This window comes from Tachyglossus aculeatus, chromosome 27 (genome assembly GCF_015852505.1).
Source record: "Tachyglossus aculeatus isolate mTacAcu1 chromosome 27, mTacAcu1.pri, whole genome shotgun sequence".
Lineage (NCBI taxonomy): Eukaryota > Metazoa > Chordata > Mammalia > Monotremata > Tachyglossidae > Tachyglossus > Tachyglossus aculeatus.
In genome coordinates, this window is record NC_052092.1 from 3088168 (window position 1) to 3112206 (window position 24039).

At 50.1% G+C, this 24039-nt stretch overlaps 1 protein-coding gene across 1 annotated transcript in view; it reads left to right on the forward strand.

Annotated features, from left to right (window-relative positions):
• Positions 1-410: 410 nt before the first annotated feature.
• The window catches only part of B4GALNT3 (beta-1,4-N-acetyl-galactosaminyltransferase 3), a 37490-nt gene continuing 13861 nt past the window's right edge, over positions 411-24039 (forward strand). Inside the window, exons 1-2 of the mRNA XM_038767853.1 lie at positions 411-585; positions 23843-23946. Coding sequence (XP_038623781.1) covers positions 411-585; positions 23843-23946 — 279 coding nt within the window. The remainder of the gene's footprint in view (positions 586-23842; positions 23947-24039) is intronic.

The window sequence follows — 24039 nt, forward strand, 5'->3', positions numbered from 1 at the left end:
ACCTGTCCTGGGGCGGAGACTTACCTGGGCGGGGAGGGGCGGGGGTCACCTGTCCGGGAGGCGGGAGAGACGGCGGAGGGGGAGGAAGAGCCAGAGCCAGGGAGAGGGGCGGAGCGGGGAGGAAAAGAGAAGAAGGGCAGGGCGGAGAAGAGGACCGGACCCGGCCCCCAGGCTAACCTCAAACCGCCGGGCACCGGGAATAGGTCCTGGGAATCCGCGAGCCGGTCCTGGGAATCCGCGAGCCGGTCCTTGGAGCAGCCCCTTGGTCCCGGACGGTGCCCAGGCGGGCGAGGAAGCCCCCGGGCCGGGCCTGGAGGGGAGCCGGGCCATGGGCCGAGCGTCCCCCGGACAGCGGTGAGGGCCGGGGCCGGGGGTCGCGGGGGTCCCGGGGAGGGGTGCGGCCCCCGGGCATGGGTCTCCCCCGGCCCCGGCTGGCCCTGCTGCGGGCCCTGCGGCCCCTGAACCTGCTGCTGCGGAGGCGGTTCCGGCTCCTGCTGGCACTGACCCTCGTCTCCGCGGGGCTCGGGACCCTCTACCTGCACCTCAGGGCGGCGGCCCAGGGCGAAGCCCGCCCCCACAACCACCGTGAGTACCCTGCCTCAGTTTCCCCCTCACCCCACCCCCATGCGAGCGCCCTCCTTCCTTCCCTAGTGACTAGAGCCCGGCCTTTGAAGTCAGGAGGACCTGAGTTCTAACCCCGGCTCTTCCACTTAATTATAAATACTAATAATAATAGTGGCATTTGTTAAGCGCTTACTATGTGCATAGCACAAGCGCTGGAACACTGTCTAAGCACTTGCCAGCCGTGGGACCGTGGGCAAGTCACTTTGCTTCTCTGGGCCTCAGTTCCCTCGTCTGTCAAATGGGGATCAGGTCTGTGAGCCCCACGGGGGACAACGTGATTACCTTGTATCTACCCCAGTGCTTGGCACGTAGTAAGCGCTGAACAAATACCATTATTATTATTATTAAGTCATTTCACTTCTCGGGGCCTCAGTTCCCTCATCTGGAAAATGGGGATGGAGACTGTGAGCCCCACGTGGGACCAGAACTGTGTCCAACCCGTCTACCATAGCGCTTAGTACAGTGCCCAGCACAAAGTAAGTGCTTAACAAATGTCATTATTTGTTAAGCTCACCGGGGGTGAGCCTAGGGTTCTGAGTTCGAGTGCTGCCCGAAGGGCCCTCGAACCAGCGCCCCGAGACGCCTCGCCCGTGTCCGCCCCCAAACTGTCCCACGTGTGACTGTGATAAAGACAGCTGTGACCTTGGGCAATTCGCTTAATTTCTCTGGGCCTCAGTTACCTCATCTGTAAAATGGGGATTCAAGACGGTGAGTCCTAAGTGGGACAATCTGATAACCTTGTATTGTCCCTAGCGCTTAGAACAGTACTTGGCACATAGTAAGCACTTAACAGATACCATTGTTATTAGGAGCCCGGGAGCTGGGAGCTGGCAGAGGGGAAGTCCTCGCCCTCCCTGCACCAGCGGGATCTGGGAACCCCGGGGGATTTGAAGAGGATGGGCCACCTGGGTCCTCTGAAGGGGGTGGGGGGAAGGGATGTCTTCTGTGACCTGTGTCCACCCGTCCCTTTCCCCTTCCCTAAACCCTGGTGCCTTCCAGTGACCTTGCCCCAAATAAGTTGATTCCCCACTTTCCATCCCTGCCCCTCAGGTCTGGAAGTTGTGTTTGACCCTTATTGTTCTAAAGGGTACACGTCCCTGGTCTTCTCCCATTTTACAAATGAGGAAAACCGAGGCCCAGAGAGGGTAAGCAACTTACCCAAGGTCACACAGAAGAGCCAGGGCTCTGGACTCTTTCCTCTAGATCAAGGGCCAGCTTCAATGCCCAGAAAGCCTCCTCCCCATCTTCTCCCCCCCAACCCATTCCAAACCTTTCTCAATTCTCTGAGCCCAACACTGACAAATAGGGTCCGGTCTTGGATCTTAAATTATTTGAAAATGATGGCATAGTACCTCCCAATCCCCTAAGGATCACAGTCCATCACCTCTTCCTCCTCTGTTAGCTCCCAGTCCCCTACAAACTGTCCCCTTCCCTCCAAATAACACAAAAAAAGCCTGGCTCGGTTTCTGACTCTTGGCTCCACTCTTCAAATCCCTCAAATCTGTGGTGTCCCGGAGGCTGGGTTCCTCAGGTCCCTCCTCCAAGGGGAGAAACTGAGGCACGGAGCAGGCCTCCACCTCACAATCAATCACTGCTATGTATTGAGTGTTTACTGTGTGCAGAGCACTGGATTAATTGTTTGGGAGAGGACAGTAGACTTGGTAGACACAATCCCTGCCCTCAAAGAGTTTAATTGTGGTATTTGTTAAGCGTTTACTATGTGCCAAGCTCTGTTCTAAGCGCTGGCATAGATACAAGGCAATCAGGTTGCCCCACATAGGGCTCACAGTCTTAATCCCCATGTTACAGATGACTGAGGCACAGGGAAGTTGTGATTTGCCCGAGGTCACACAGCTGACACAGCTCCTACCTGGAGGTTTGCCCTGTCCTCAGCCCTCAGAGAATAGGAATGGAGGAGGGAAAAGGGATCAATGGACAGAGACTGTCTTGCTTACCCGATCTGAGCTGTCCCCGGAAGCCAAGGCTGGTGACTTCTTGCGTGCGCCAAGCAAGAAAGTCGATACCCAGAGAAAGGAAGCCGCTTCCTGAGGTCACACGGGCAACGGGGGAAGCAGAGATGCCACTGAAATCCCAGGACACCTTCTGGATTCCAGCAGCTGGTAGTGACCCCATCACAGTGGCAGGGACCTGGGGGGGCTGGCGAAAGAGGGCATCGGAGAGGGTGGCCCCAGAGTTGGGATCGCTACAGGGGGTAAAAGGGAGTTTTAGACCATAAACTCTCCTCTAGACTGTCAGCTCATTGTGGCCAGGGAATGTCTGTTATATTTTTATATTGTCCCCTCCCAAGGCACTTAGTACAATGCTTAATAGGCACTCAAATACTACTAATTGAGGATAGGGATTGTGTCTACTGATTTTTTTTGTTTTGTTATTTAAGCCCTGTGTGCTAAGTGCTGGGATAAATACAGTTCAATTAGGTCAGACACTGTCCCTGTCCCACCTGGGACTCACAGTCTAAGTAGGAGGCAGAGCAAGTATTGAATCCCCATTTTACAGTTGAAGAAACTGAGGCACAGAGAAGTCAGGTAACTTGCCCAAGGTCACAGAGCAAGCACAAGGGCAGAGCTGGGATTAGAACCCAGGTCCTCTGACTCCTAGGCCCATGCTGTTTCCACTATTATTGTTGCTGTTATATTTAAGTACTTACTAAGTGCCAGGCACTGTACTAAGCACTGGGGTAAATACGAAGTAATCGGTTGGACACAATCCCTGTCCCACAATCATTCATTCATTCAGTCCTACTTATTAAACACTTACTGTGTATAGAGGCCAGTACTAAGTACTTGGGAGAGTACAATGTAACAATAAAAAGACATACTCCCTGCCCACAGGGAGATTACATGGGGGTTCACAGTCTTAATCCCCACTTTACAGATAACTGAGGCAAAGAGAAATTTAAGAGACTTGCCCAAGCTCCCCTAGCAGACAAGTGGCAGAGCTAGAATCAAAATCCTGGTTCTTTGACTCCCAGGCCCTTTTATCTTTCCAGTAGGCCCATGCTGCTTTCCAGTTGTTGTTCTGCAGGAATTACACCCTAGAATCCTGAATGAGCTGGAATTTCAAGCCTGGAGCCAGTGCTTTCCTGGATCCTCCAGTCTTGGAAAAACTGAGGTCTGGCCTGGCCACTGTCTGACATTTTTAGAGGTCTGCCAGTGCCCGAAGGCTGTTGTCCTCTCCCAAGTATTTAGCTCAGTGATCTGCAAACAGAGCTCAGTAAATACCACTGATGGCCTGTCACTGTTCCTTCACTCTAGCAGGAAGAGTCCCCCAACTCCCCTAGCACTATCCCAGCTTCTGCCCTGAGTCCCTCTTCTTTCTCCTTTATCAATGGCCTGGATAATGAGGAGGGGGGGGTGGTGACATGAATCATGTGTTTCTCAGATTCCAGAAATAGAGAAGATGGGTCCAAGTTCCCTCAGGTGAGATGTAGGGTAACCACAGGGAAGGACATGAGAAGCAGTGTGGCTTAGTGGATAGAGCATGGACCTGGGTTCTAATTCTGGCTCTGCCACTTTCCTGCTCTTTGACTTTGGGCAAATCACTGCGCCTCTCTGTTGCCTCAGTTACTTCATCCATAAAGTGGGGGTTAAGACTGGAAGCCCTATGTGGAACAGGACTGTGTCCACAACCTGATGAGATTTTATCTTCCCCAGGGCTCAGTACAGTGCCTGGCACATAGCAAGCATTTAATACCACAAAAAAAGACTTTCCTAACCTCCTGATGTAGGTTGGGGGGTCTTTGCACCCTTTGTTCATCCTATCCCAGCCCCACAACCCATATCCATATCTGTAATTTATTTATATTAATATCTGTCTCCTCACCCAGGTGGTAAGTTCGTTGTGGGCAGGGAACATGTCTACCAACTGTGTTTTTCTCCCCCAAACTGCTTAGTACAGTACCATTGAAATACAGTAGTAATAATCATAATAATAATTGAGGCATTTAAGTGCTTACTATGTGTCAGTCACTATTCTAAGTGCTGGGGTGGATACAAGCAAATTGGGTTGGACACAATCCCTGGTGCTCACAGTCTTAGTCCCCATTTTACATCTGAGGTAACTGAAGCACAGAGAAGTTAAGTTACTTGCCCAGGTTCACACAGCTGACACAGTGGTGGAGTCAGTATTAGATAGAACCAAGGTCCTTCTGACTCCCAGGCCTGTGTTTTAACCACTAGGCTAAACTGCTTCTCATACCATTAATTTGATTATACCCCAGACTACTGTTTCCCCAATATTCCTTATGGATGGTCCTCTGGAGGTGGGGGGCTGGATTAATGACCTCTGACTTGATTGATTACTTCGAAAGGTCCTATCCCGTGGCATGGTTCCCCCAAGTCACTTTAGATCCCACTGGGGCCGAAATGATGGGAAAGGGGAGAGACTTTAAATCCAGGACATGAGAGGAAGATGAGGGGGGTCCCTCCTTTTCTTCTCTTCTTGGTGATACCTGGCTATCTCCGTGCCTCCCAGCTGGCTCAGGTTCCCCGGGCAAGACTCGGTTGATGGAGTGAAGGGCCATAGGGGCCTGTGGGTAGGAGGACACGTTGGTCCCATGGGGATTTGGACAGACCCCAGAAGTATGGGAAGTAACTCCGGACAGAAGCGGCCATCTGAGAAGGCGGGAAAAGGCTGGGGGGAAGAGTGAGGGAGGCAGCTGAGAGGGCTTGGCAGCGGGGGAGCGGAGAGGGAGGGGGCGAGGCGCCTTCCAGTGAGGCGGGAATCGAGCAGAGAGATATAAAGCCCGGCCCCAGCTTGGGCAGTCCCTCAGATATCCTGTCGGCAGCCGGAAGCCCGGGCTTCCGAGACACTTAAAACCTCCGGTCTGCCTGGCCCTGTGCTCCACGGCTGGGGAAACTGAGGCTCTGGAGGGCATCCTGGCTCCAGGCAGAACCAAATAGGAATCCAATTGCCCCCCCCTCGCTCTCTAGAGGAGGCCAGATTTACTCAGTTTATACCCCTGCCAAGCAGCACCCCTAGTCTACAGCATCCCAGATTGGGGAGCCCCTCATCTGTCACTCCAGATTCCAGAGGGGCTGCTCTCTGCCACCATGCAGAGGCAGTAAAAGTGGGGTGCACTGGTTCCTTTTGCACCCACCCCCACCCCATTGTGGTCAAACCCCAGCTCAAGAAAAGAAGGTAGAAGAGACAAGGAGGCCAGAAGAGAAAACATTTGCTAAGCACTTGGGCAGATTAGTTTGTATCCCATATGGGGTTCACAGTCTAAACGGGGAGGGAGGAAAGGTATTGAATCCTCATTTCACAGAGGAGAAAACTGAAACCCAGAGAAGTGAAATGACTTGTCCAAAGTCACACAGCAGGGCCAGTGACAGAGCTGGGATGAGAACCCAGGTCTGTCAGTCAGTGAATCATATTTATTGAGCACTTACTGTGTGCAGAGCACTCTACCAGGCTCTTGGGAGAGTGCAATATAACAGACTTATTCCCTGACCACAACGAGCTTACAGTCTAGAGGGGGAGACAGACGTTAATAGAAATAAATAAGTTACAGGTAAGGACCTAAAGTGCTATGGGGCTGGGTTGGGGGATGAACGGTGGGAGCAAGTCAGAGTGATGCAGAAGGGAGTGGGAGAAGAGGAAAGGAGGGCTTAATCAGGGAAGGCCTCTTGGAGGAGGTGGGCTTTCAAAAAGGCTTTGAAGAGCCAGCCGGAATCCTGGACCACTCCTGCCACCCCTGAATGGTGTTCTGGCGCTCCAGGTGCTCCCAAACCAGGGGCTTGTGGGAGGCGGCAGGGGTGGGGGTCTGTGATGAGCTGGGCCTGATTTGATGGGAGAGCAACGGACCTTACAGTAATAATAATTGTGCTATTTGTTAAGTGTATACCATGTCCCAGGCACTGTACTAAACACTGGGGTGGGTACAAGCAAATCTGGGTGGACAGGGTCCCTTGTCCACATGAGGCTCACACTCTCAATCCCCATTTTACAGATGAGGTAGGTAACTGAGGCACAGAAAAGTGAAGTGATTTGCCCAAGGTCACACAGCAGACAGGTGGCAGAGCTGGGATTAGAACCCATGACCTTCTGTCTTCCAGGTCTGGGCTCCATCCACTAAGAGATACTGCCTTTCGAGGCCTAATACTGGACACAGACTGAGCCCGGGGACTGACTAGGAACAAGGAAGGCCAGAACAGTCCCAGTTCTGGAATCTCTCTCAAGTTTTCCCAGACTACCCTAGCAACTTGAGACTGTCCTAGCCGAGTTGGGTTGTGGGGTCACTAGAGTGGTACATTGTGCTTAGGTCTCAAATTCTCTTTTGCTCAATTTGCAAAGAAAATGGCTCCTGGCAGCCGGCTCTTGGTCTATCTTGTACCTTGTTGTGGGGAAACCGAAGAGGGAAGGGGGTCACCTGGGATGGGCTGAAGCTGGCCAAGGCCCGATCGGCTGGGAGGGAGAGGTCACCGGCTCTGGTAACACGCTCAAATCTCCTGGAATCTGATCATTTCTCCTCCCCCCCTTCCCTTTCCCACATCCCCGTCACTGATGAGGGATTGACCGCTGTGGGGCCGGACTCTGGCCTGCCCTTCTGGGAGCCTCAGTAATCCGCTTTAATCGTCACTTGGCCAAGGACTTCTGGGCTGGGGGGGGGGGAGGTGGGATGATGGAGCCACTTCCTGCCTCAGTTTCCTCTTCGGAGTTTAACAGCCAGAGGGAACGAGAATGGGAGGGGAGACATGGCCTTCCCTGCCTGCCAGTCTGGAGTCATAGAATTATCTCAGTGATCCCGACTCTCCACGCCTCCCACCTCGTGTGCCTCGGGATTGACCCCAGCTTCCCAGGTCCCTGGGGACTGTTCTTGCCTCTGGTCATTACCTCACCACAGCCCCAGAGCGGTGGAGCTGTCTGGGTGGAGGCTGGCTAATTTTAGAGCAGGGAGGAGGCCTGCCAGGACCAGGCCTGGCAGGACAGAAGGAAATACTCAAATCTCTCCATATTCCCTCCTGTGACCCCTACCTACCCCTAAATGTAGTCTGTCATCCTCAGGGCGAGATGGAGGGGAGGACCTGAGGGTCCAAGCACCATCTCTTCAGGGCTCTGGGGTTGCCATGGCATTTCCCTGGGTGGGTACCAGCCCAGACCCAAGGGGATATGGCTAGTAGCCCCTCGGGGACCCTCCCAGGCTGGCTGAGGGCCCCACCCCAACCAGTGACTCAAGTTTTTCCAAACCAGCAATGCCACCCTGCCCCTCCCGCCTGATGGAATGTCCCACCACAGGCCAGAGCTGGCCAAGGTGGCCCATTCTGAACACAGGGTTTAGCTGGCTGGGGGCGGGGTGGGGGGGGGCATTCAGCACCCCTCCCCAACCACCGGACTGTTCACTCCAAGGATTAACCCCCTGGGCAGTTTGGGGAATCGTCCCCTGGATTTAATCAGGCTGGGCCCCCTCCCTCCCCTCTTTTGGAGTCTGAGGAGGTGCCCCCCACGCTGGTCCTTGTGGTCAGGTCCTGGGGGGCTGTCAGCCACTTGCCAGCAGTGTGACCTCGAGTAAGTCATTTGATTTCTCTGTGGCTGGATTAGAACCCACGTCCTCCCAGGCCCAGGCTTCTTTCCACTGGGAGAATGAGATTGGCTATGAGGGGGCCAACTCTGGAGGTGCACGGAGCGCCATCACCCCGCCTCCAGATGTTGTGGGGAAGCCATCTCCATGCCCCCAGCTTCTTGGGCCGAACTTCCAATCTCTCTGTCTGTCTTGTCTCTCTCTTCCCCACCACCCCCAGGTCAGACCTGAGGTAGGACTGGAAGAAATCCAGACTTGGCTGGTTCACGTTGTCCCTTGGCTGTGCATTTCCCCCCTGCCCCACCCCAGTCCCACTTTCTCCCCCAGAGGTTTTCCCCTCCCTTTCTCCCTGTTGTGACAAAGTGAAAAGTTCTTTCCCTTGGGGTCAGCTGCTCCTTGGCCTCTCTAGCCCCAGGCACCTGCAGGGTTTGTGTTTGCTTTTAACACCTGAGAGGGGCCCTTGTTTGCTTCAGAGGGTGGGGTCTGGGTGAGGAGGAAAGTTGGGGGGGGGGGGGTGGTCGGGGGACAGGCTCACCCCCACCCCCAATATTTTGGACTGGGACTGGGACGTATTCGTATTTGTTACTCTATTTTATTTGTACATATTTATTTTATTTTGTTAATATGTTTGGTTCTGTTCTCTGTCTCCCCCTTCTAGACTGTGAGCCCACTGTTGAGTAGGGACCGTCTCTATATGTTGCCAACTTGTACTTCGCAAGCGCTTAGTACAGTGCTCTGCACACACTAAGCACACAATAAATACGATTGAATGAATCCCCCCCCTTATCTCCTTCCCCTCCCCACAGCACCTGTATATCTGTATATATGTTTGTACGGATTTATTACTCTATTTTATTTGTAAATATTTATTCTATTTATTTTATTTTGTTAATATGTTTTGTTCTCCGTCTCCCCCTTCTAGACTGTGAGCCCACTGTTGGGTAGGGACCGTCTCTATATGTTGCCAAGTTGTGCTTCCCAAGCGCTTAGTACAGTGCTCTGCACACAGCGCTCAATAAGTACGATTGAATGAATGAATGAGTTCAGGAGACTTAAGTTCCAATCTCCACCCCGTGCCTGCAATATGACTCTTGGGTAAGTCATTTCACTTCTTTGGGTCTCGGTTTCTTCATCTGTAAATTGGGGGTTCAATACTTGTCCTCGCCCATAAGCCCGTGAACCCCATGCCTCAGTACTGATGGTCTGGTATCTCCCGCAGTGTTTAGCACATAATAAGCACTGGACAAATACCACATTGAGAATTTATTCACCCTAGCCCCAGCCTCACAGCACCTATATCCTATCCATAATTTATTTTAATGTTTTACTGTTAATTATTTTATTTTTATTTGGTTTGAACAATTGATGGTTTTATTAAGTGCTTACTATATGCTGAGTACCTCACTAAGTGCTTGGGAGAGTACAGTACTTCCCAAGTGCTTAGTACAGTGCTCTGCATGCAGTAAGCACTCAGTAAATACAATTGAATGAATGAAAACTAGCAGACATGTTCCCTGCCCATAATGAGTTTACAGCCGTATTATTATGTATTTTAATGTTAATTATTCATTATGATATTAAAAACTAAATTTTAAGATCCTTGTGGGCGGGAAACATGTCTATCAACTCTGTTACATTTATTGTACTCTCCCAAGGGCTTAGCACAGTGTTGTGTACACAAGTAAGCATTTAATACCAGTGATTGATGTAATCTCATTGTGGGCAGGGAATGTCTGTTTATTGTCATATTGTACTCTTCCAAGCGTTTAGTACTGTGCTTTGCATCATCAATCGTATTTATTGAGCACTTACTATGTGCAGAGCACTGTACTAAGCGCTTTGCACACAGTAAGTGCTCAATAAATACGATTGAATGAATGAATTAATAGTATAGGGGCAGGCACGGAGGGGACGAGGTGATGGGGGGCCGATGTACAGTAGAGAGTAGAAGCAGCACGATGTAATGGTTAGAGCATGGGCCCCGGGAGTCAGAAGGTCATGAGTTCTAATCGTTGCTCCTCCACTTGTTTGCTGTGTGACCTTGGGCAAGTCACTTCACTTTCCTGTGCCTCACTTACCTCATCTGTAAAATGGGGATTGAGACTGTGAGCCCCACGTGGGACAGAGACTGTGTCCAAACCGATTTATTTGTATCCACTCCAGTGCTTAGTACAGTGCATGGCACATAGAAAGCGCTTAGCAAATACCATTATTATTATTATCAGAGAGGCCACTGAGGGTTGCATCAGCTTTGGGGTCTGGGGTTTTGGGGTGCAACCTCCCCAAGTGCTGAAGCAGTAGACCATCTTTTGGCTACATCAAAAGATTCCCATTAACATCAAACATCAAAATGCTTTCCATTAGAGAAACAGCGTGGCTCAGTGGAAGGAGCACGGGCTTTGGAGTCAGGGGTTCGAATCCCGAGTCTGCCAATTAGCTGTGTGACTTTGGGCATGTCACTTAACTTCTCTGTGCCTCAGTTCCCACATCGGTATAGTGGGGATTAAGACTGTGAGCCCCCCGTGGGACAACCTGATCACCTTGTAACCTCCCCAGCGCATAGAACTGTGTTTTGCACGTAGTAAGCTCTTAATAAATGCCATTATTATTATTATTATATCTCCCCCTCCCTGGCCCCTCCTCTAGGCCTCCACTCCCCAGGCTGGCTGTTCCTCTGATTAACTAGAGATGCAATCGGCTGCAACTTTATTCCCCAACTCCCCGGGGGCTTCCGCCTCCATGCTCAGCCCTACTCCCCCGTTCCCATGAAACAACAAGATCCGGACTCTGACCTTCTCCTGTTACACTGGGCCACCTCTATCCCCCCTGGGGCTACCTGAGACCCTGTGCTCCCCCGCCCCTTAACCCCTTGGCTCCTACCTCACCTGCTCCCAAGAAAGATTGTTTTCCATTCTGTGGCATTCGTTCAATCATATTTATCGAGTGCTTACTGTGTGCAGAGTACAGGATTAAGCCCTTGGGAAAAGACAAAGAAACAATAAACAGACACAATCCCTGCCCGTAATGAGCTTATAGTCAAGAAGGGGAGACAGACATCATTCTGCTTTCTGATGCTGCGTCTGCCCCGGAGTTTAAAACCCGACTTTACGAAGGGGATTTGTGTTGTACTCTCCCAAGCACTTAGTACGGTGCTCTGCACTCAGTAAATATGATTTACTCAATAAATTGCTTTGCTCAATAAAATTTGCTAAATTTGCTACATTTTTCTCAAATATGATTGAGCAGAGATGTCTCCCACTGACCCTCCTCCCCTCTCTCTAGTGATATTTATTGAGCACCGAGTGGTACAATGCACTGTACTAAGTGCTTTGGAACTGACAAAACCAAGAAGTGACCACATTAGATCGATCGTCAGCCCCTTGTGGGCAGGGAATGAATGCCTGGTTTCTGTTGGACTCACCTGAGAAGCAGCACGGCTTAGTGGCAAGAGCCTGGGTTTGGGAGTAAGAGGACATGGGTTCTAATTCTGGCTCTGCCACTTGTCTGCTGTGTGACCTTGGGCAAGTCACTTCACTTCCCTGGGCCTCAGTTCCCTCATCTAGAAAATGGGGATGAAGACTGTGAGCCCCACGTGGGACAACCTGATGACCTAATACCTACCCCAATGCTTAGAATGGTGCTTGGCACATAGTAAGCACTTAACAAATACTATCATTATTATTATTATTATTATATTACCTGACCTGGTTCATGATACTCAATAAATACCATTGGTTAAGGTGATGAGGTGGGATCTGGGGGAACTCTGTGGTGGAATTGTTTGAGGCCAGCACTTATATACAGATCTGTAATTTGTTTACATTAATGTCTGTCTCCCCACTCTAGAGTATAAGCTCCTTGTTGACAGGAAATGTGTCTACTAACTCTGTTGCACTAGCCCAATAATAATAATAATTATAGTATTTGTTAGTGCTTACCATGTGCCAAGCACTGTTCTTAGCACTGGGGTAGATACAAGGTAATTGGGCTGTCCCACGTGGGGCTCACAGTCTTCATCCTCATTTTACTGATGAGGTAACTGAGGCAAAGAGAAGTTAAAGTGATTTGCCCAAGGTCACACAGCAGATGCGTGCTGGAGCCCAGATTAGAACCCATGACTTTCTGAATCCCAGGCTCCTGCTCTACCCACTACACCATGCTGCTTCATTCATTCATTCATCTGCCGCTGTCTGTCCTCCCCACGTCTCCCAGTCCCCTCACCGCTCCCCATATTCCCAGCAGCTGCATCCCCTGCCCTGTAAGACGACCCCTACGAGTTGGATGTGACAGCCACCGGTGGCTTCCTGTTCCCAGCTCCCCTGTGGCAGAGGGAGGGCAGAGAAAAACTTATTATTAATGAAAATAATAATAATGATGGTATTCATTACATGCTTACTATGTGTCAAGCACCTCTGAGCACTGGGGTAGATACAGTGAATCAGATCAGACAGTCCCTGTCCCACGTGAGGCTCCTGGTTTAAGTAGGGGAGATTGATTTCCCATCAATCAATCAGTGGGATTTATTGAGCCCTAGGGGGGAGAAGCGACCAGTCCTGGTGAGTTGGAGGGTGTGGAACGTGGCAGGCAGGGAGGGAGTGATTTAGCTCTGAGTCCTTGGCCCTGGCTGGTTTCTCTGGAGGGGTGGGCGGGCCCTGAGGTTGCTAGGCTATGAACAGGTCCCCAGAAAGATTCCTGGGGACCCAGGCCTTGGGGGAGTCTGGGATACTGCCTTGTCAGCTCCTGCCTGCTTGAGATGGCACAGCCCTTCCCTCCTGCCCACAAACACCTTGCTGAACCCCCCACCTATTAACTGTCCATATGCCCCTTCCCCAGCCAGCCAGCTCCTCCCTCCCTCCCTCCCCTCTCTGGACTGCAGTCTGGCTTCAGGCCATGATAGCAACAGGCCTCCCTTCAGAGGAGCCAATTCTCATGGGGCCTGCAGGGACTGGGGTTGTGGAGACAGCCAACAAAACCATCAGAAATTATTATTATTATTATTATTATTGTGGAAGAGTCCTAGTTCCCTGTTTTTTATGGCATTTGTTAAAGGCTTACTATATGCCGGGCGCCATACTAAATGCTGGAGTAGATTCAGGCTAATCAGGTTGGACTCAGCCCGTGTGCCAAATGGAGCTCTCAGTCTTCATCCCCTTTTCCCAGATGAGGGAACTGAGGCCTCAAAAAGTGAAGTGACTTGCCAAAGCTCACACAGCCAATAAATGGTAGGGCTGAGAATAGAACCCAGGTCCTCTGACTCCCAGTCCTGAGCTCTTTCCACCAGGCCACACTGCTCCTCAGAAGAGAAGGCTTGGGATCCTCTGGATTGTAAATTCATTACAGGCAGGGTATGTATCTGTTAACTTTGCTTTATTGTGCTTTCCCAAGCTCTTAGACAACAAAACAAAATATGTGGACTATGTGCAAAACACTGTACTGTCTCCCCCTTCTAGACTGTGAGCCCGTTGTTGGGTAGGGACTGTCTCTATGTGTTGCCAACTTGTACTTCCCAAGTGCTTAGTACAGTGCTCTGCACACAGTAAACACTCAATAAATATGATTGAATGAATGAATAGTTCAGACTCATTAAATACCATTGGTTGGCACACAGAAACTGCTCAATCAGTGCCATTAATTGAAATGTAAGCTCATTGTGGGCAGGAAACATATCTACCAACTCTGTTATATTGTACTCTCCCAAGTACTTTAGTACAGCGCTCTGCACACAGTAAATGCTCAATAAATACGGCTGATTGAAACTGGGAGGGAAAGGCAAGGGATCCATTCATAAAACAGCACGATGCGGAGTAGACTTGGGGACAAATCGCCAGTACCCTCTCATTAGCCCCTAAGAGTCCAGACTGGCATATCCACCTCTCACCCGGTCCTCTGAGGACAAGACCCAGTTCTGGCCGGGGGTTACAGCTCCAGCACCCGCCACCCCCCCCGCCACAACCCCTTCTCTACCTCCCCTCACCCCAATTCCCTCCAGTGCTTAGAACTGATGAGTCTATTATTAGACAGCTGCCACGGTCTAAGTCAATTGTTTCTGACACCTGTATTTCCGCGTATAGAACAGGCTGGCATATGTTCGTATGTGTGTGTGTGTCCCTCCCCCAGGCTTTCCCATTAAATAGTCAGCCCCTTCAGGGCAAGTACTGTGACTTCTTCCTGGCTCCCTAAATCAATCAACAAAGGTATGCATTAAGTGCTCACTATGTGCCAAGCACTAGACTAAGTATTTGGCAGAAGAAAGCAGAGTTACTAGATGGGATTTTTGCCCTCTAGGGGTTTGACAATCTATCAGGATTCCCCTACCCTGGCACAGTGTGTGTGTGTACCTGTTTGTGTTTAATTACTCTGTCATGGCCATCTGACTGTTAGCCTCCTCAGGGCTAGAAAGGTGAATTTTCTTTTATGGTACTTAAGTGCTCGCTAATGTAAACATTGTTCTTTAGTTGAGTTGGACATCCTGTCCTGCATGGGGCTGTAGCTAAGTAGGAGGAAGAACAAGTATTTATCTCCATTTGGCAGTTGATAATAATAATAATGGTATTTAGTAAGCACTTACTATGTGCCAAGCATGAAACTGAGGCACCGAGAAGTTAAATGACTTTCCCAAAGTCACACAAAAAGCAAACAGCAGAGCCAGGATTAGAAACCAGGTCTTCTGACTCCCACTTTCCACTGGCCACACTGCTTTCCCACTGGCCACGGTGCTTTCCCAGTGTTCTGTGCACTCTGAGTCTGCCCTGTCTACCTGATAATACTGTCAGTCCCTCCAGAGTAGGAAATCTTCCAATTCTCTGCATTATAAGCCCCTTGTCGGCACTGACCATGTTTTCCAACTCCTAACCCTCATGTGGGTATGCTGGCATCAGGGCCATGGCTGTACTGGCACCTGGGCCCTGGTCACGCCAGGGATCATGTCTACAAAGTCTAATGTACTCTCTCAAGCACTTAGCACAGAGCACTGCACAGAGTGGACCATAAGTTCTTTGAGAGCAGGGATCGTGTCCCATGCTTTATCCACTGGGCCACGCTGTTTCTCACCTGTATGCTGCTTGACCTTAGGCAAGTCACACTGCTTCCCTGGGCCTCAGTTTCCTCATCTGCAAAATGGGGATTCCGTATGGAAGGGAAACACCACAGAAGCTGTAGTCTCAGGAAGACTGCCAAGATTGGATGCCGTCACTCCAGTGGGGCTTCTTGGTTTATAAGACTCTGGAAGGGACCAAGGGAGAGGTTGGATGAGATCTGGTCTGGATCCCCAGATCCATCTCCTTGGCTTAGGGGGCACAGTGAGGACAGAAGTGATGTTAGCGCCTTGAGGGCGGGGATGGTGTCTACTAACTCTATTGTCCTCTCCCAAATGCTCAGCCCAGTGTTCTGCACACAGTGAGTGCTCAATAAATACTACTGATTCATTGAAGTCTCTAGACAGCTGCCCTCTCCCCTGCCTGCGTTGTCATAGATCCACAAGTGTGTAAGCATTCATTCAATCAATTGTATTTATTGAGCACTTGCTGTGGGCAAATCACTGATCTAAGTGCTTGGGAGAGTATGATGTAACAATAGTACCTTAATTAGGGGAAGCAGTGTGGCTCAGTGGAAACAGCCTGGGCTTTGGAGTCAGTGGTCATGGATTCAAATCCCGACTCCACCAATTGTCAGCTGTGTGGCTTTGGGCAAGTCACTTAACTTCTCTGTGCCTCAGTTACCTCATCTGTAAAATGGGGATAAAGACTGTGAGCCCCCTGTGGGATAGCCTGATCACCTTGTAACCTCCCCAGTGCTTAGAACAGTGCTTTGCACGTAGTAAGCCCTTAACAAATACCAACATTATTATTATTATTTATCGAGGATTTGTCTTTCCGGCAACCTTCCTTAGATGACTCTCCAGCTCCCCTTGGGGGAGAAGGGGGTTACAAGAAGGAGTCTGGGGGCTGGGAGGACGAGTTGGTGTTTTTCCTGCTCATGCTATCTCCGCTCCAATGCTGGCAACCCATCATTGGATAGAGCATGGGCCTGTGAGAAGGACCTGGGTTCTAATCCCTGATTTCCCACTTGTCTGCTGTGGGACCTTGGGTAAGTCACTGAACTCTCTGGGCCTCAGTTACCTCATCTGTAAAATGGGGGTTAAGACTGTAAGCACCATGTGGGAAAGGGACTGTGTCCAACCTGATTAGCTTGTATCTACCCAAGTGCTTAGTACAGAATAAGCACTTAACAAATACGATAATAATGATAATAATCCTCCCATAACCCCCATCCCATTCCCCCTCATCTTGGAAGGTGGGAGTTGCACTCATGGGAGGGCGAGGGATGATATATTAATTTCTGTCTCTCCCTCTAAATTGTAAGCTTGTTGTGGGCAGAGAACAGGTCTACCAAGTCTGTATTTTTCCAAGCAATTAATACAGTGCTTGGCACACAGTAAGTGCTCAGTAAGTGCCATTAATTGAGGTTGTGTCTGCAGGGTAGTCCCTGAAGGTTCCTTGAGTCTTTTTCTCCCAACCCACCCCGGTCCCTTGGTCTGCCATCTTGGCTGTCAGAGCTTTGGGGTCTGGGTCTGGAGTTCACCTGGTCTACCTGTGGACTCGGGGTGACTCAGCAGTGAGGTGAGAGGGAGGGAGGCTGAAACTGGACCAAAATGAGATTTTTGGAACATTTAGGGATTTTGTTCAGCCAAGGGGCAGAGGACTTGGGGTGAGGTGGGGGCGGGGGGGTGGGGACCCAGAAACAGGAGAGCTGGGGGACCCTGGGCCCATCGCAGCCCACCCAAAAAGGGGTTTATGCTTTTTCTGAGCGGGGAGTCTGTTGAGCTCCCAGTGGCGTCCAAGTCCTCTGTGTCTTCTGTCTCCTGTTGGCTGGGAAAGTGGGGTGGAAGAAGGGGAGGGCGGGCAGGGCTGCCCAGTTCCAGGGGGGCTCGTGAAAGTCAGGCTTTTCCCACTAGCCCCCAGGGAGCAATATGAGTCATTTAACCTAATTGGTTGAATAAGTAAAATGATCGGAGCCATGGGAGGCCTGAAAGGAGCAGGTCTGCCAGGAGAGATGGGCTGCTCTCTCTAGGGCTTTGGTCAGGGTAGGGGGCAGGCCTACCCTTCGGTCAGGGAGGGGGCCTGAGGAGGGGGAAGCAGATGCTTTGTGCCTTGCAGAGGGGGAGGAGTGTGTACAGTACCACTACCTCAATTTACAGGTAGGGAAACTGAGACCTAGCCTCACATAGCAACCCCTGGGAGGGCAGCAGGGGGGCCCCAGACCAAGTCTCTAAGGCTTGGCTGAGATCTCACAGCTAAGATAATGGCATGGGGGGGGTGGAAAGAAGGGAAGAAGTGGGGAGGCGGTAGGTGGGGACATAAGGGAAAGGTTTCTCATGGCCTCAAGCCAGACTTTGGAGCCAAGTCAAGAATGGCGGGTAACAGGGCAACCTGCCAGTCCTGGGCCCTGCTGGCCAGATCACCGGCCGCATGCCCCTATCTTGGCATCAGTGCTCAAAGAGGGCCACGTCCAGTTCCAGCCGGCCTGCCAGATTGGGTTCAGGTACAGCACTGGATGCCTTTCCGTGTCTGGCCCTCCTCCGCCTCGCCTCTTGCCTCTGAATGCTGTGGCCCAGAGGTGGCAACTTTGGGGGCCTGGGGAGTCAGGGGGATGCAGCAGCTCTGGAGTGGCAGGGCGGGTGGGGGTTTGTTCCCTCAGTAGATCCACAGGATCAATCAATGAATGTATTTATTGTGTGCTTACTGTGTGTAGAGTACTGTAGTAAGCTCTTGGAAGAGTTGGTAAATATGTTCCCTGCCCACAACAAGCTTACAGAAGCAGCGTGGCTACTAGAAGCAGCGTAGCTCAGTGGAAAGAGCATGGGCTTTGGAGTCAGAGTTCATGGGTTCAGATCCTGGCTCTGCCAGTTGTCAGCTGTGTGACTTTGGGCAAGTCACTTAAATTCTCTGTGCCTGTTACCTCATCTGTAAAATGGGGGTGAAGACTGTGAGCCCCCCATGGGACAACCTGATCACCTTGTAACCTCCCCAGTGCTTAGAACAGTGCTTTGCACATAGCGCTTAGTAAATGCCATCATTATTATTATTATTACAGTCTGGAGGTGGAGACAGACTAATAGAAATAAATAAATTTATGGATATGGACATAAGTGCTATGGGCTAAGAGAGGGGTGACTAAAAAGTGGAAATCCAAGCACAAGGGAGCTGCAGAAGGGAGTGGGAGAAGAGGAAAGTAGGGCTTGTCAGGGAAGGCCTCTGAGGAAATGTGCATTCAGTAAGGCTTTGAAGGTGGGGAGAGCGATCATCTGTCGGATATGAGGAGGGAGGGCATTCCAGGCCAGAGGCGAGATGTGGGCAAGAGGTCAGTGGTGAGATAGACGAGATTGAGGTACAGGGAGTAGGGCGGCATGAGAGGAGTGAAGTTTGTGGGCTACGTTGTGTTTGGAAAGCAGTGAGGTGAGGTAAGCGCTCAATAAATACGATTGATTGATAGGAGGGGGCAAGGGGCTTCCACAAAACAGTGTATATGACATTATTCTGTTATGCTGTGTGCTTTATAATATCATATTATAATTGTTAAATGCCTACTAAGTGCAAAGCACTGGGGTAGAATCAAAATAATCAGATCAGATGTGGTCCCTGTCCCACCTGGTCCTTACAGTCCAAGTGGGAGAGAGAACAGATATTTAATTCCCATTTTACAGATGAACAGAGACACTGATAGGTTAAGTGATTTGCCCATCCATGGTCACACGGCAGACAAGGGGGAGAACTGGGATTAAAACCCTTGTCTTCTGACTTCCAGGCCTCTTTTCATTAGGCAACACTGCTTCTGTGATGACCTGGGCATGAGGGGGGTCTGGTATCTGAAAGAAGCCGTCTCTAACCCTGCCACAAGTGCGGGAAAATCTGTCTGGATCACTCCCGCTGACGGAGTTTGAGTTTCACACTGGCCGTGCTACGGGCATGTTGGGGAACCTCACGTTCCCTCACTTTTAGCCTGGCAACCATTTTTTTAATGGTATTTGTTAAGCGCTAACTATATGTCAAACAGTTCTAAACACTAGGGTAGGTGCAAATGAATTAGGTCAGACCAGTCCCAAATGGGGCTCACGGTCTGTCAGAAGGAGAACAGGTTTCCCCTGATATTTAGCCATAATCACACATTCGATATTTTTTTGTCTCCACCATTCAACTGTAAGCTCCTTGCGGGCACATGGCATAAGGTGGCTTGTACACCGTGGCTTTGTGGGAAGGGCAGGGGCCTAGGAGTCGGAAGACCTGGGTTCTAATCCTGACTCCATCACTTGCCTCCTGTATAATCTTGGGCAAACCCTCTCCCGACTAAGCCCTCATCTCCCCTACTCCCCCGTCCCTTCTGTGTTGAATACACCCCAGGATCTATGCCTTTGAACCACTTGATATTCACCCCACCCTCTGCCCTGCAGCACTCAAATAATGATAATAATAATAATAATGGCATTTATTAAGTGCTTACTATGTGCAGTGCACTGTTCTAAGCACTGGGGAGGTTACAAGGTGATCAAGTTGTCCCACGTGGGGCTCACAGTCTTAATCCCCATTTTACAGATGAGGTAACTGAGGCACAGAGAAGTTAAGTGACTTGCCCAGAGTCACACAGCTGACAAGTGGCGGAGCCGGGATTTGAACCCATGACCTTTGACTACAAAGTCCGTGCTCTTTCCACTGAGCCAGGCTGCATCTGTAAAATATTTTAATGTCTGTCTCTCCCTCTAGACTGTAAACTCCTTGTGGGCAGGGATCATGTCTATCGATTGTTTTACCATACTTTCCCAAGCACTTAGTACAGTACTCTGCACAGAAAGGAGTGTTCAAAAAATACCACTGATTGATTGAAGGCTGTAGTGAGACTGTGAGCCCACTGTTGGGTAGGTACCGTCTCTATATGTTGCCAACTTGTACTTCCCAAGCGCTGAGTACAGTGCTCTGAACACAGTAAGCTCTCAATAAATACGATTGAATGAATGAATGTAGTGCCAGAGAGATGGTCAATGATATATACTGAGGGCCGAACACTGCACTGAACACTTGGGGGAGGTGCTCATTGTGAGTGGGGAATGAGCCTACCAATTCAGCTATATTGTCCTCTCCCAAGTGCTGAGTATAGTGCTCTGCACATAGTAAGTGCTCAATAAATACGATTGATTGAAGATAGAAGCCAGAGGAATTCTCAAGCAAAATCCATGGGGAGCGGAAAGAAGCGTTGAGGGATGGGGGTGTGAGTGGAAGGAATGCTCACTTTTCACCCTCTGACTCCACCCACCCCCTCATCTTCCTGCCTCCCCCAGCGACTGATTCCTGGGGTCCCATCAAGTGCGCTGAAAGCCCCCCTCTCTGGTAATGAGCACCCCATTGTTCAAGGAGGTGTCTGTTAGGTATATGCGGAGCTGGGGTTTGAGAGCTGATATAAACCAGAATGTTCCAGGAACACCGTGGAATAATAATAATAATAGTAATAATAATAATGTTTTAAGAGCTAACTCTGTGCCAAGCACTGTACTAAGTAGACACATTTCTTGCCCAATATGGGGCTTACAGTCTACATAGGTGGGAGGAAAGGAAATGAGCACACTTACAATTCTGCCCTGACCGTCCCTCCTTTGCCCCAAGGTTTTCTTCCACCTGATGGTATTGCTGGGGTCGGGGTGGGAGATCCAGACTTCTACCCCTTTTGGGGATCAGGAAGGACGTCGCACCCATCCCCCTCCCCTTAGTGGCGGTCCGGACCCCCCTACCACCACCATCATTACGACTACCTCCACCTCCAGTTTCTGCTGCCGTACCCCTTTCCGCAGACCCGTCTTCTGGCTTTGTAAAGCTCAGCGCTGCTGGGCATCTTCCAGATCAGATAAGGTCCCTTGTTTGCTCTGGAGAAAAGCAGGGAACATGACTGGGGACTTAGGCTCTGAGTTCTAAAAAATCATGGCATTTATTAAGCGCGTATTCTATGCCAAGCATCAGGGCTGAGCTCTGGACTCAATGGGAAAAAGATAATCTGAGCAGATGTAGTTGACATCTTACCCAAGGTTTGCATTTTAAGAGGGAGGGAGAGCTTGTGCTTTCTCCTTATTTTACAAAGTAGGGAAACAGGCCCAGAAAGGTTAAGCAACTTGCCCAGTGTCAAAGAGAAGACCAGCTGCAGAGCTGGGTAAGAACCCCTGTTTTCAGATTCCCAGTTCCCAGCTTGTCCTCTTAGGCCCCACCTCCCACCCCCTATCTCCTGGGGCAGGGGATATGGGCTAGTAGCCATTTCCAGTTTTTTTGCTGTTCAGGGTCTCCAGACCCCTAGTCGTCCTTGACTAATTCAACCTCCAGTTTGCTGTCAAGAATTCATTCATTCATTCAATTGTATTTATTGAGCACTTACGGTGTGCAGAGCACTGTACTAAGCGCTTGGGAAGTACAAGTTGGCAACATATAGAGACGGGCCCTACCCAGCAGTGGGCTCACAGTCTAGAAGGGGGAGACAGAGAACAAAACATAACATATTAACAAAATAAAATAAATAGAATAAATATGTACAAATAAAATAGAGTAATAAATACATACAAACATATATACATATATATATATATATATATATATATATATATATATATATATCTGTGTGTGTTGGGGGTGTCTATAAGCCTGTGCTTGCATGTGGGAACAGGAACAGATGTATGATCATACGAAAGCAAAAGGGTGCAGTTGTACAAGGGTATGTGGGAATGGATGCATGGCACTGTACTAAGCACCTGGTCTGTGTAGAGACTGTGCTGGGTTCTTGCTGTGGTCAGAGCACTGTTTTGGGTGCCTCCTGTGTGCAGGGCACTGTTCAGAGCGCCTCTGCTGTGGAAGATGCCATGATTACCCTCAGAGAGTTACCTTGAGAGAAGCATCATGACCTACTGCGTAGAGCCTGGGCCTGGGAATCAGAGGACCTGGGTTCTAATCTCAGCTCTGCCACTTGTCTGCTGTGTGACTTTGGGCAAGTCACTTCCCTTCTCTGGGCCTCAGTTATCTCATCTGTAAAATGGGGTCTAAGACTGTGAGCCCCTTGGGAGACTTGGACCATGTTGAACTTGATTAGGTTGTACCTACCCCAGTGTTAGAACAGTGGCTGGGACAAATACCTCAAAAAATAAAGAGGGACGTTTATAATATAAGGGAAACCAGCGGACCCATAGTGCCGGGGAGAAGAAGGGGAGAGACAAATGATAAGAAACAAATGTCGAGTAATAGATAAGTGAAAATAAACAAACCTGTGTGGGCATGTCTCCCGGGGAGGGGAGGGGCAGGTGGCATGGCAGGTAGCAAGGTTGTTCATTCCACCTGTCATTACCAGGCAAAGCTGTTGTCTTGCTGCTACTTCCTGCTCTCATTCCCTGGATTTCCTCTCCTTGCTCTGCAGCCTGCCATTCCCAGCCCCCTCCAGCCCTTGGAGTTTGACCTTTCACCTCCCCAGGGGTGGGGGCTTAGAGCTACCTCCTCCCAGGGTCAGTCAGCCTGCTCTGTTCCATCTTTTAGCCCCTTGAAAATGTGTTTGCTAAAATACCAGAGTCCAGAGCCTACTTCTCTCTCCCCCACCCCCAGACCCTTCCCATCCACTTCCTTCCTTCCCTCCATCCATCCTTGGGAAGGCTAAGGGGAAAGCGGAAAGAGCACGGGCCTGAGAGTCAGAGGACCTGGGTTCTAATTTGATTCTGCCATTTGCCTGCTGGGTGTCTTTGGGCAATTTGCTTAGCCTCTCTGGGCCTCATTTTCCTCATCTGTAAAATGAGGTTGTTAGATTGTGAGCCCCGTGTCAAACCTTGTATCCACCCCAATGTGTATCACGTAGTAAGGACATAATAAATGCCATAATTATTCTTCTGAGCTACCCAAGGCTGACAGCAATATAATAATTGTGATATTTATTAAATGATTACTATGTGCCAAGCACTGTACTAAGCACTTGGAAAGATACCAGGGAGGCAGACCCATCCTAAATAGCCCATGCAAGGATCACAGTCTAAGTAGGAGGAAGAACAGGTATTAAATCCCCATTTTATAGATGAAAAACTGAGGCCCAGAGAAGCCGTTTGGCCTAGTGAAAAGAACACAGGCCTGGGAGTTAAAAGGACCTGGGTTCTAATCCTGACTCTTCCAGATGCTTGCTGTATGACTCTGGGCAAATGACTTAATTTCTCCAAGTTCAGTTCTCCTGTTCTCCCTCCTACTTAGATTGTGAACCCCATGCGGGCTAGGGACTATATCCATCCAAATTCACTTTTATCTACCCCAGCTCCTAGAACAGAATTTGACACATAGTAAGCGCTTAACAAATACCATTAAAAAAAAAAGTGAGGTGACTTTCCCAAGGTTACAGCATAATCCAGGTACTCCGGGCCTTGGTTTTCTCAGCACACCTGGCCTCCTCTCTCTCTCTCCTCCTCTGGCAAGCTTTGGGACTCAAACCCCATTCTCATCTCCTCCACAGAAATGCTGTGTGTCCTTAGGCAAGTTGCTTAACCTCTCTGGGTCTCCACTTCTTACTTTGAAAGGAGACACAGTTGAGTGGGAGAGGATTCAGTTTCTTCCTGGTTATTTTGCCTTTGGTTGTATTGATCTCTCTCTCTCTGTCTGTCTCTGTGTCTCCATCTCCATCCTCTCCCAGGTTATGACAGCTGGCAGGAGTTGGCCAGAGCTATGGCCAATCGGAACATCCCACCCGAGGATCCAAACTTCCAGTTCTTTCCCCCTCAGCGCCCAAACCCCAAGGTAAAGGGGTTTCCTGTGCCCCACCTCCACACTACCCAGCTTCCCCACCCCTGACCAGGGGTCCTGGGTCTGGACTCCATTCTGCCTTCTGGA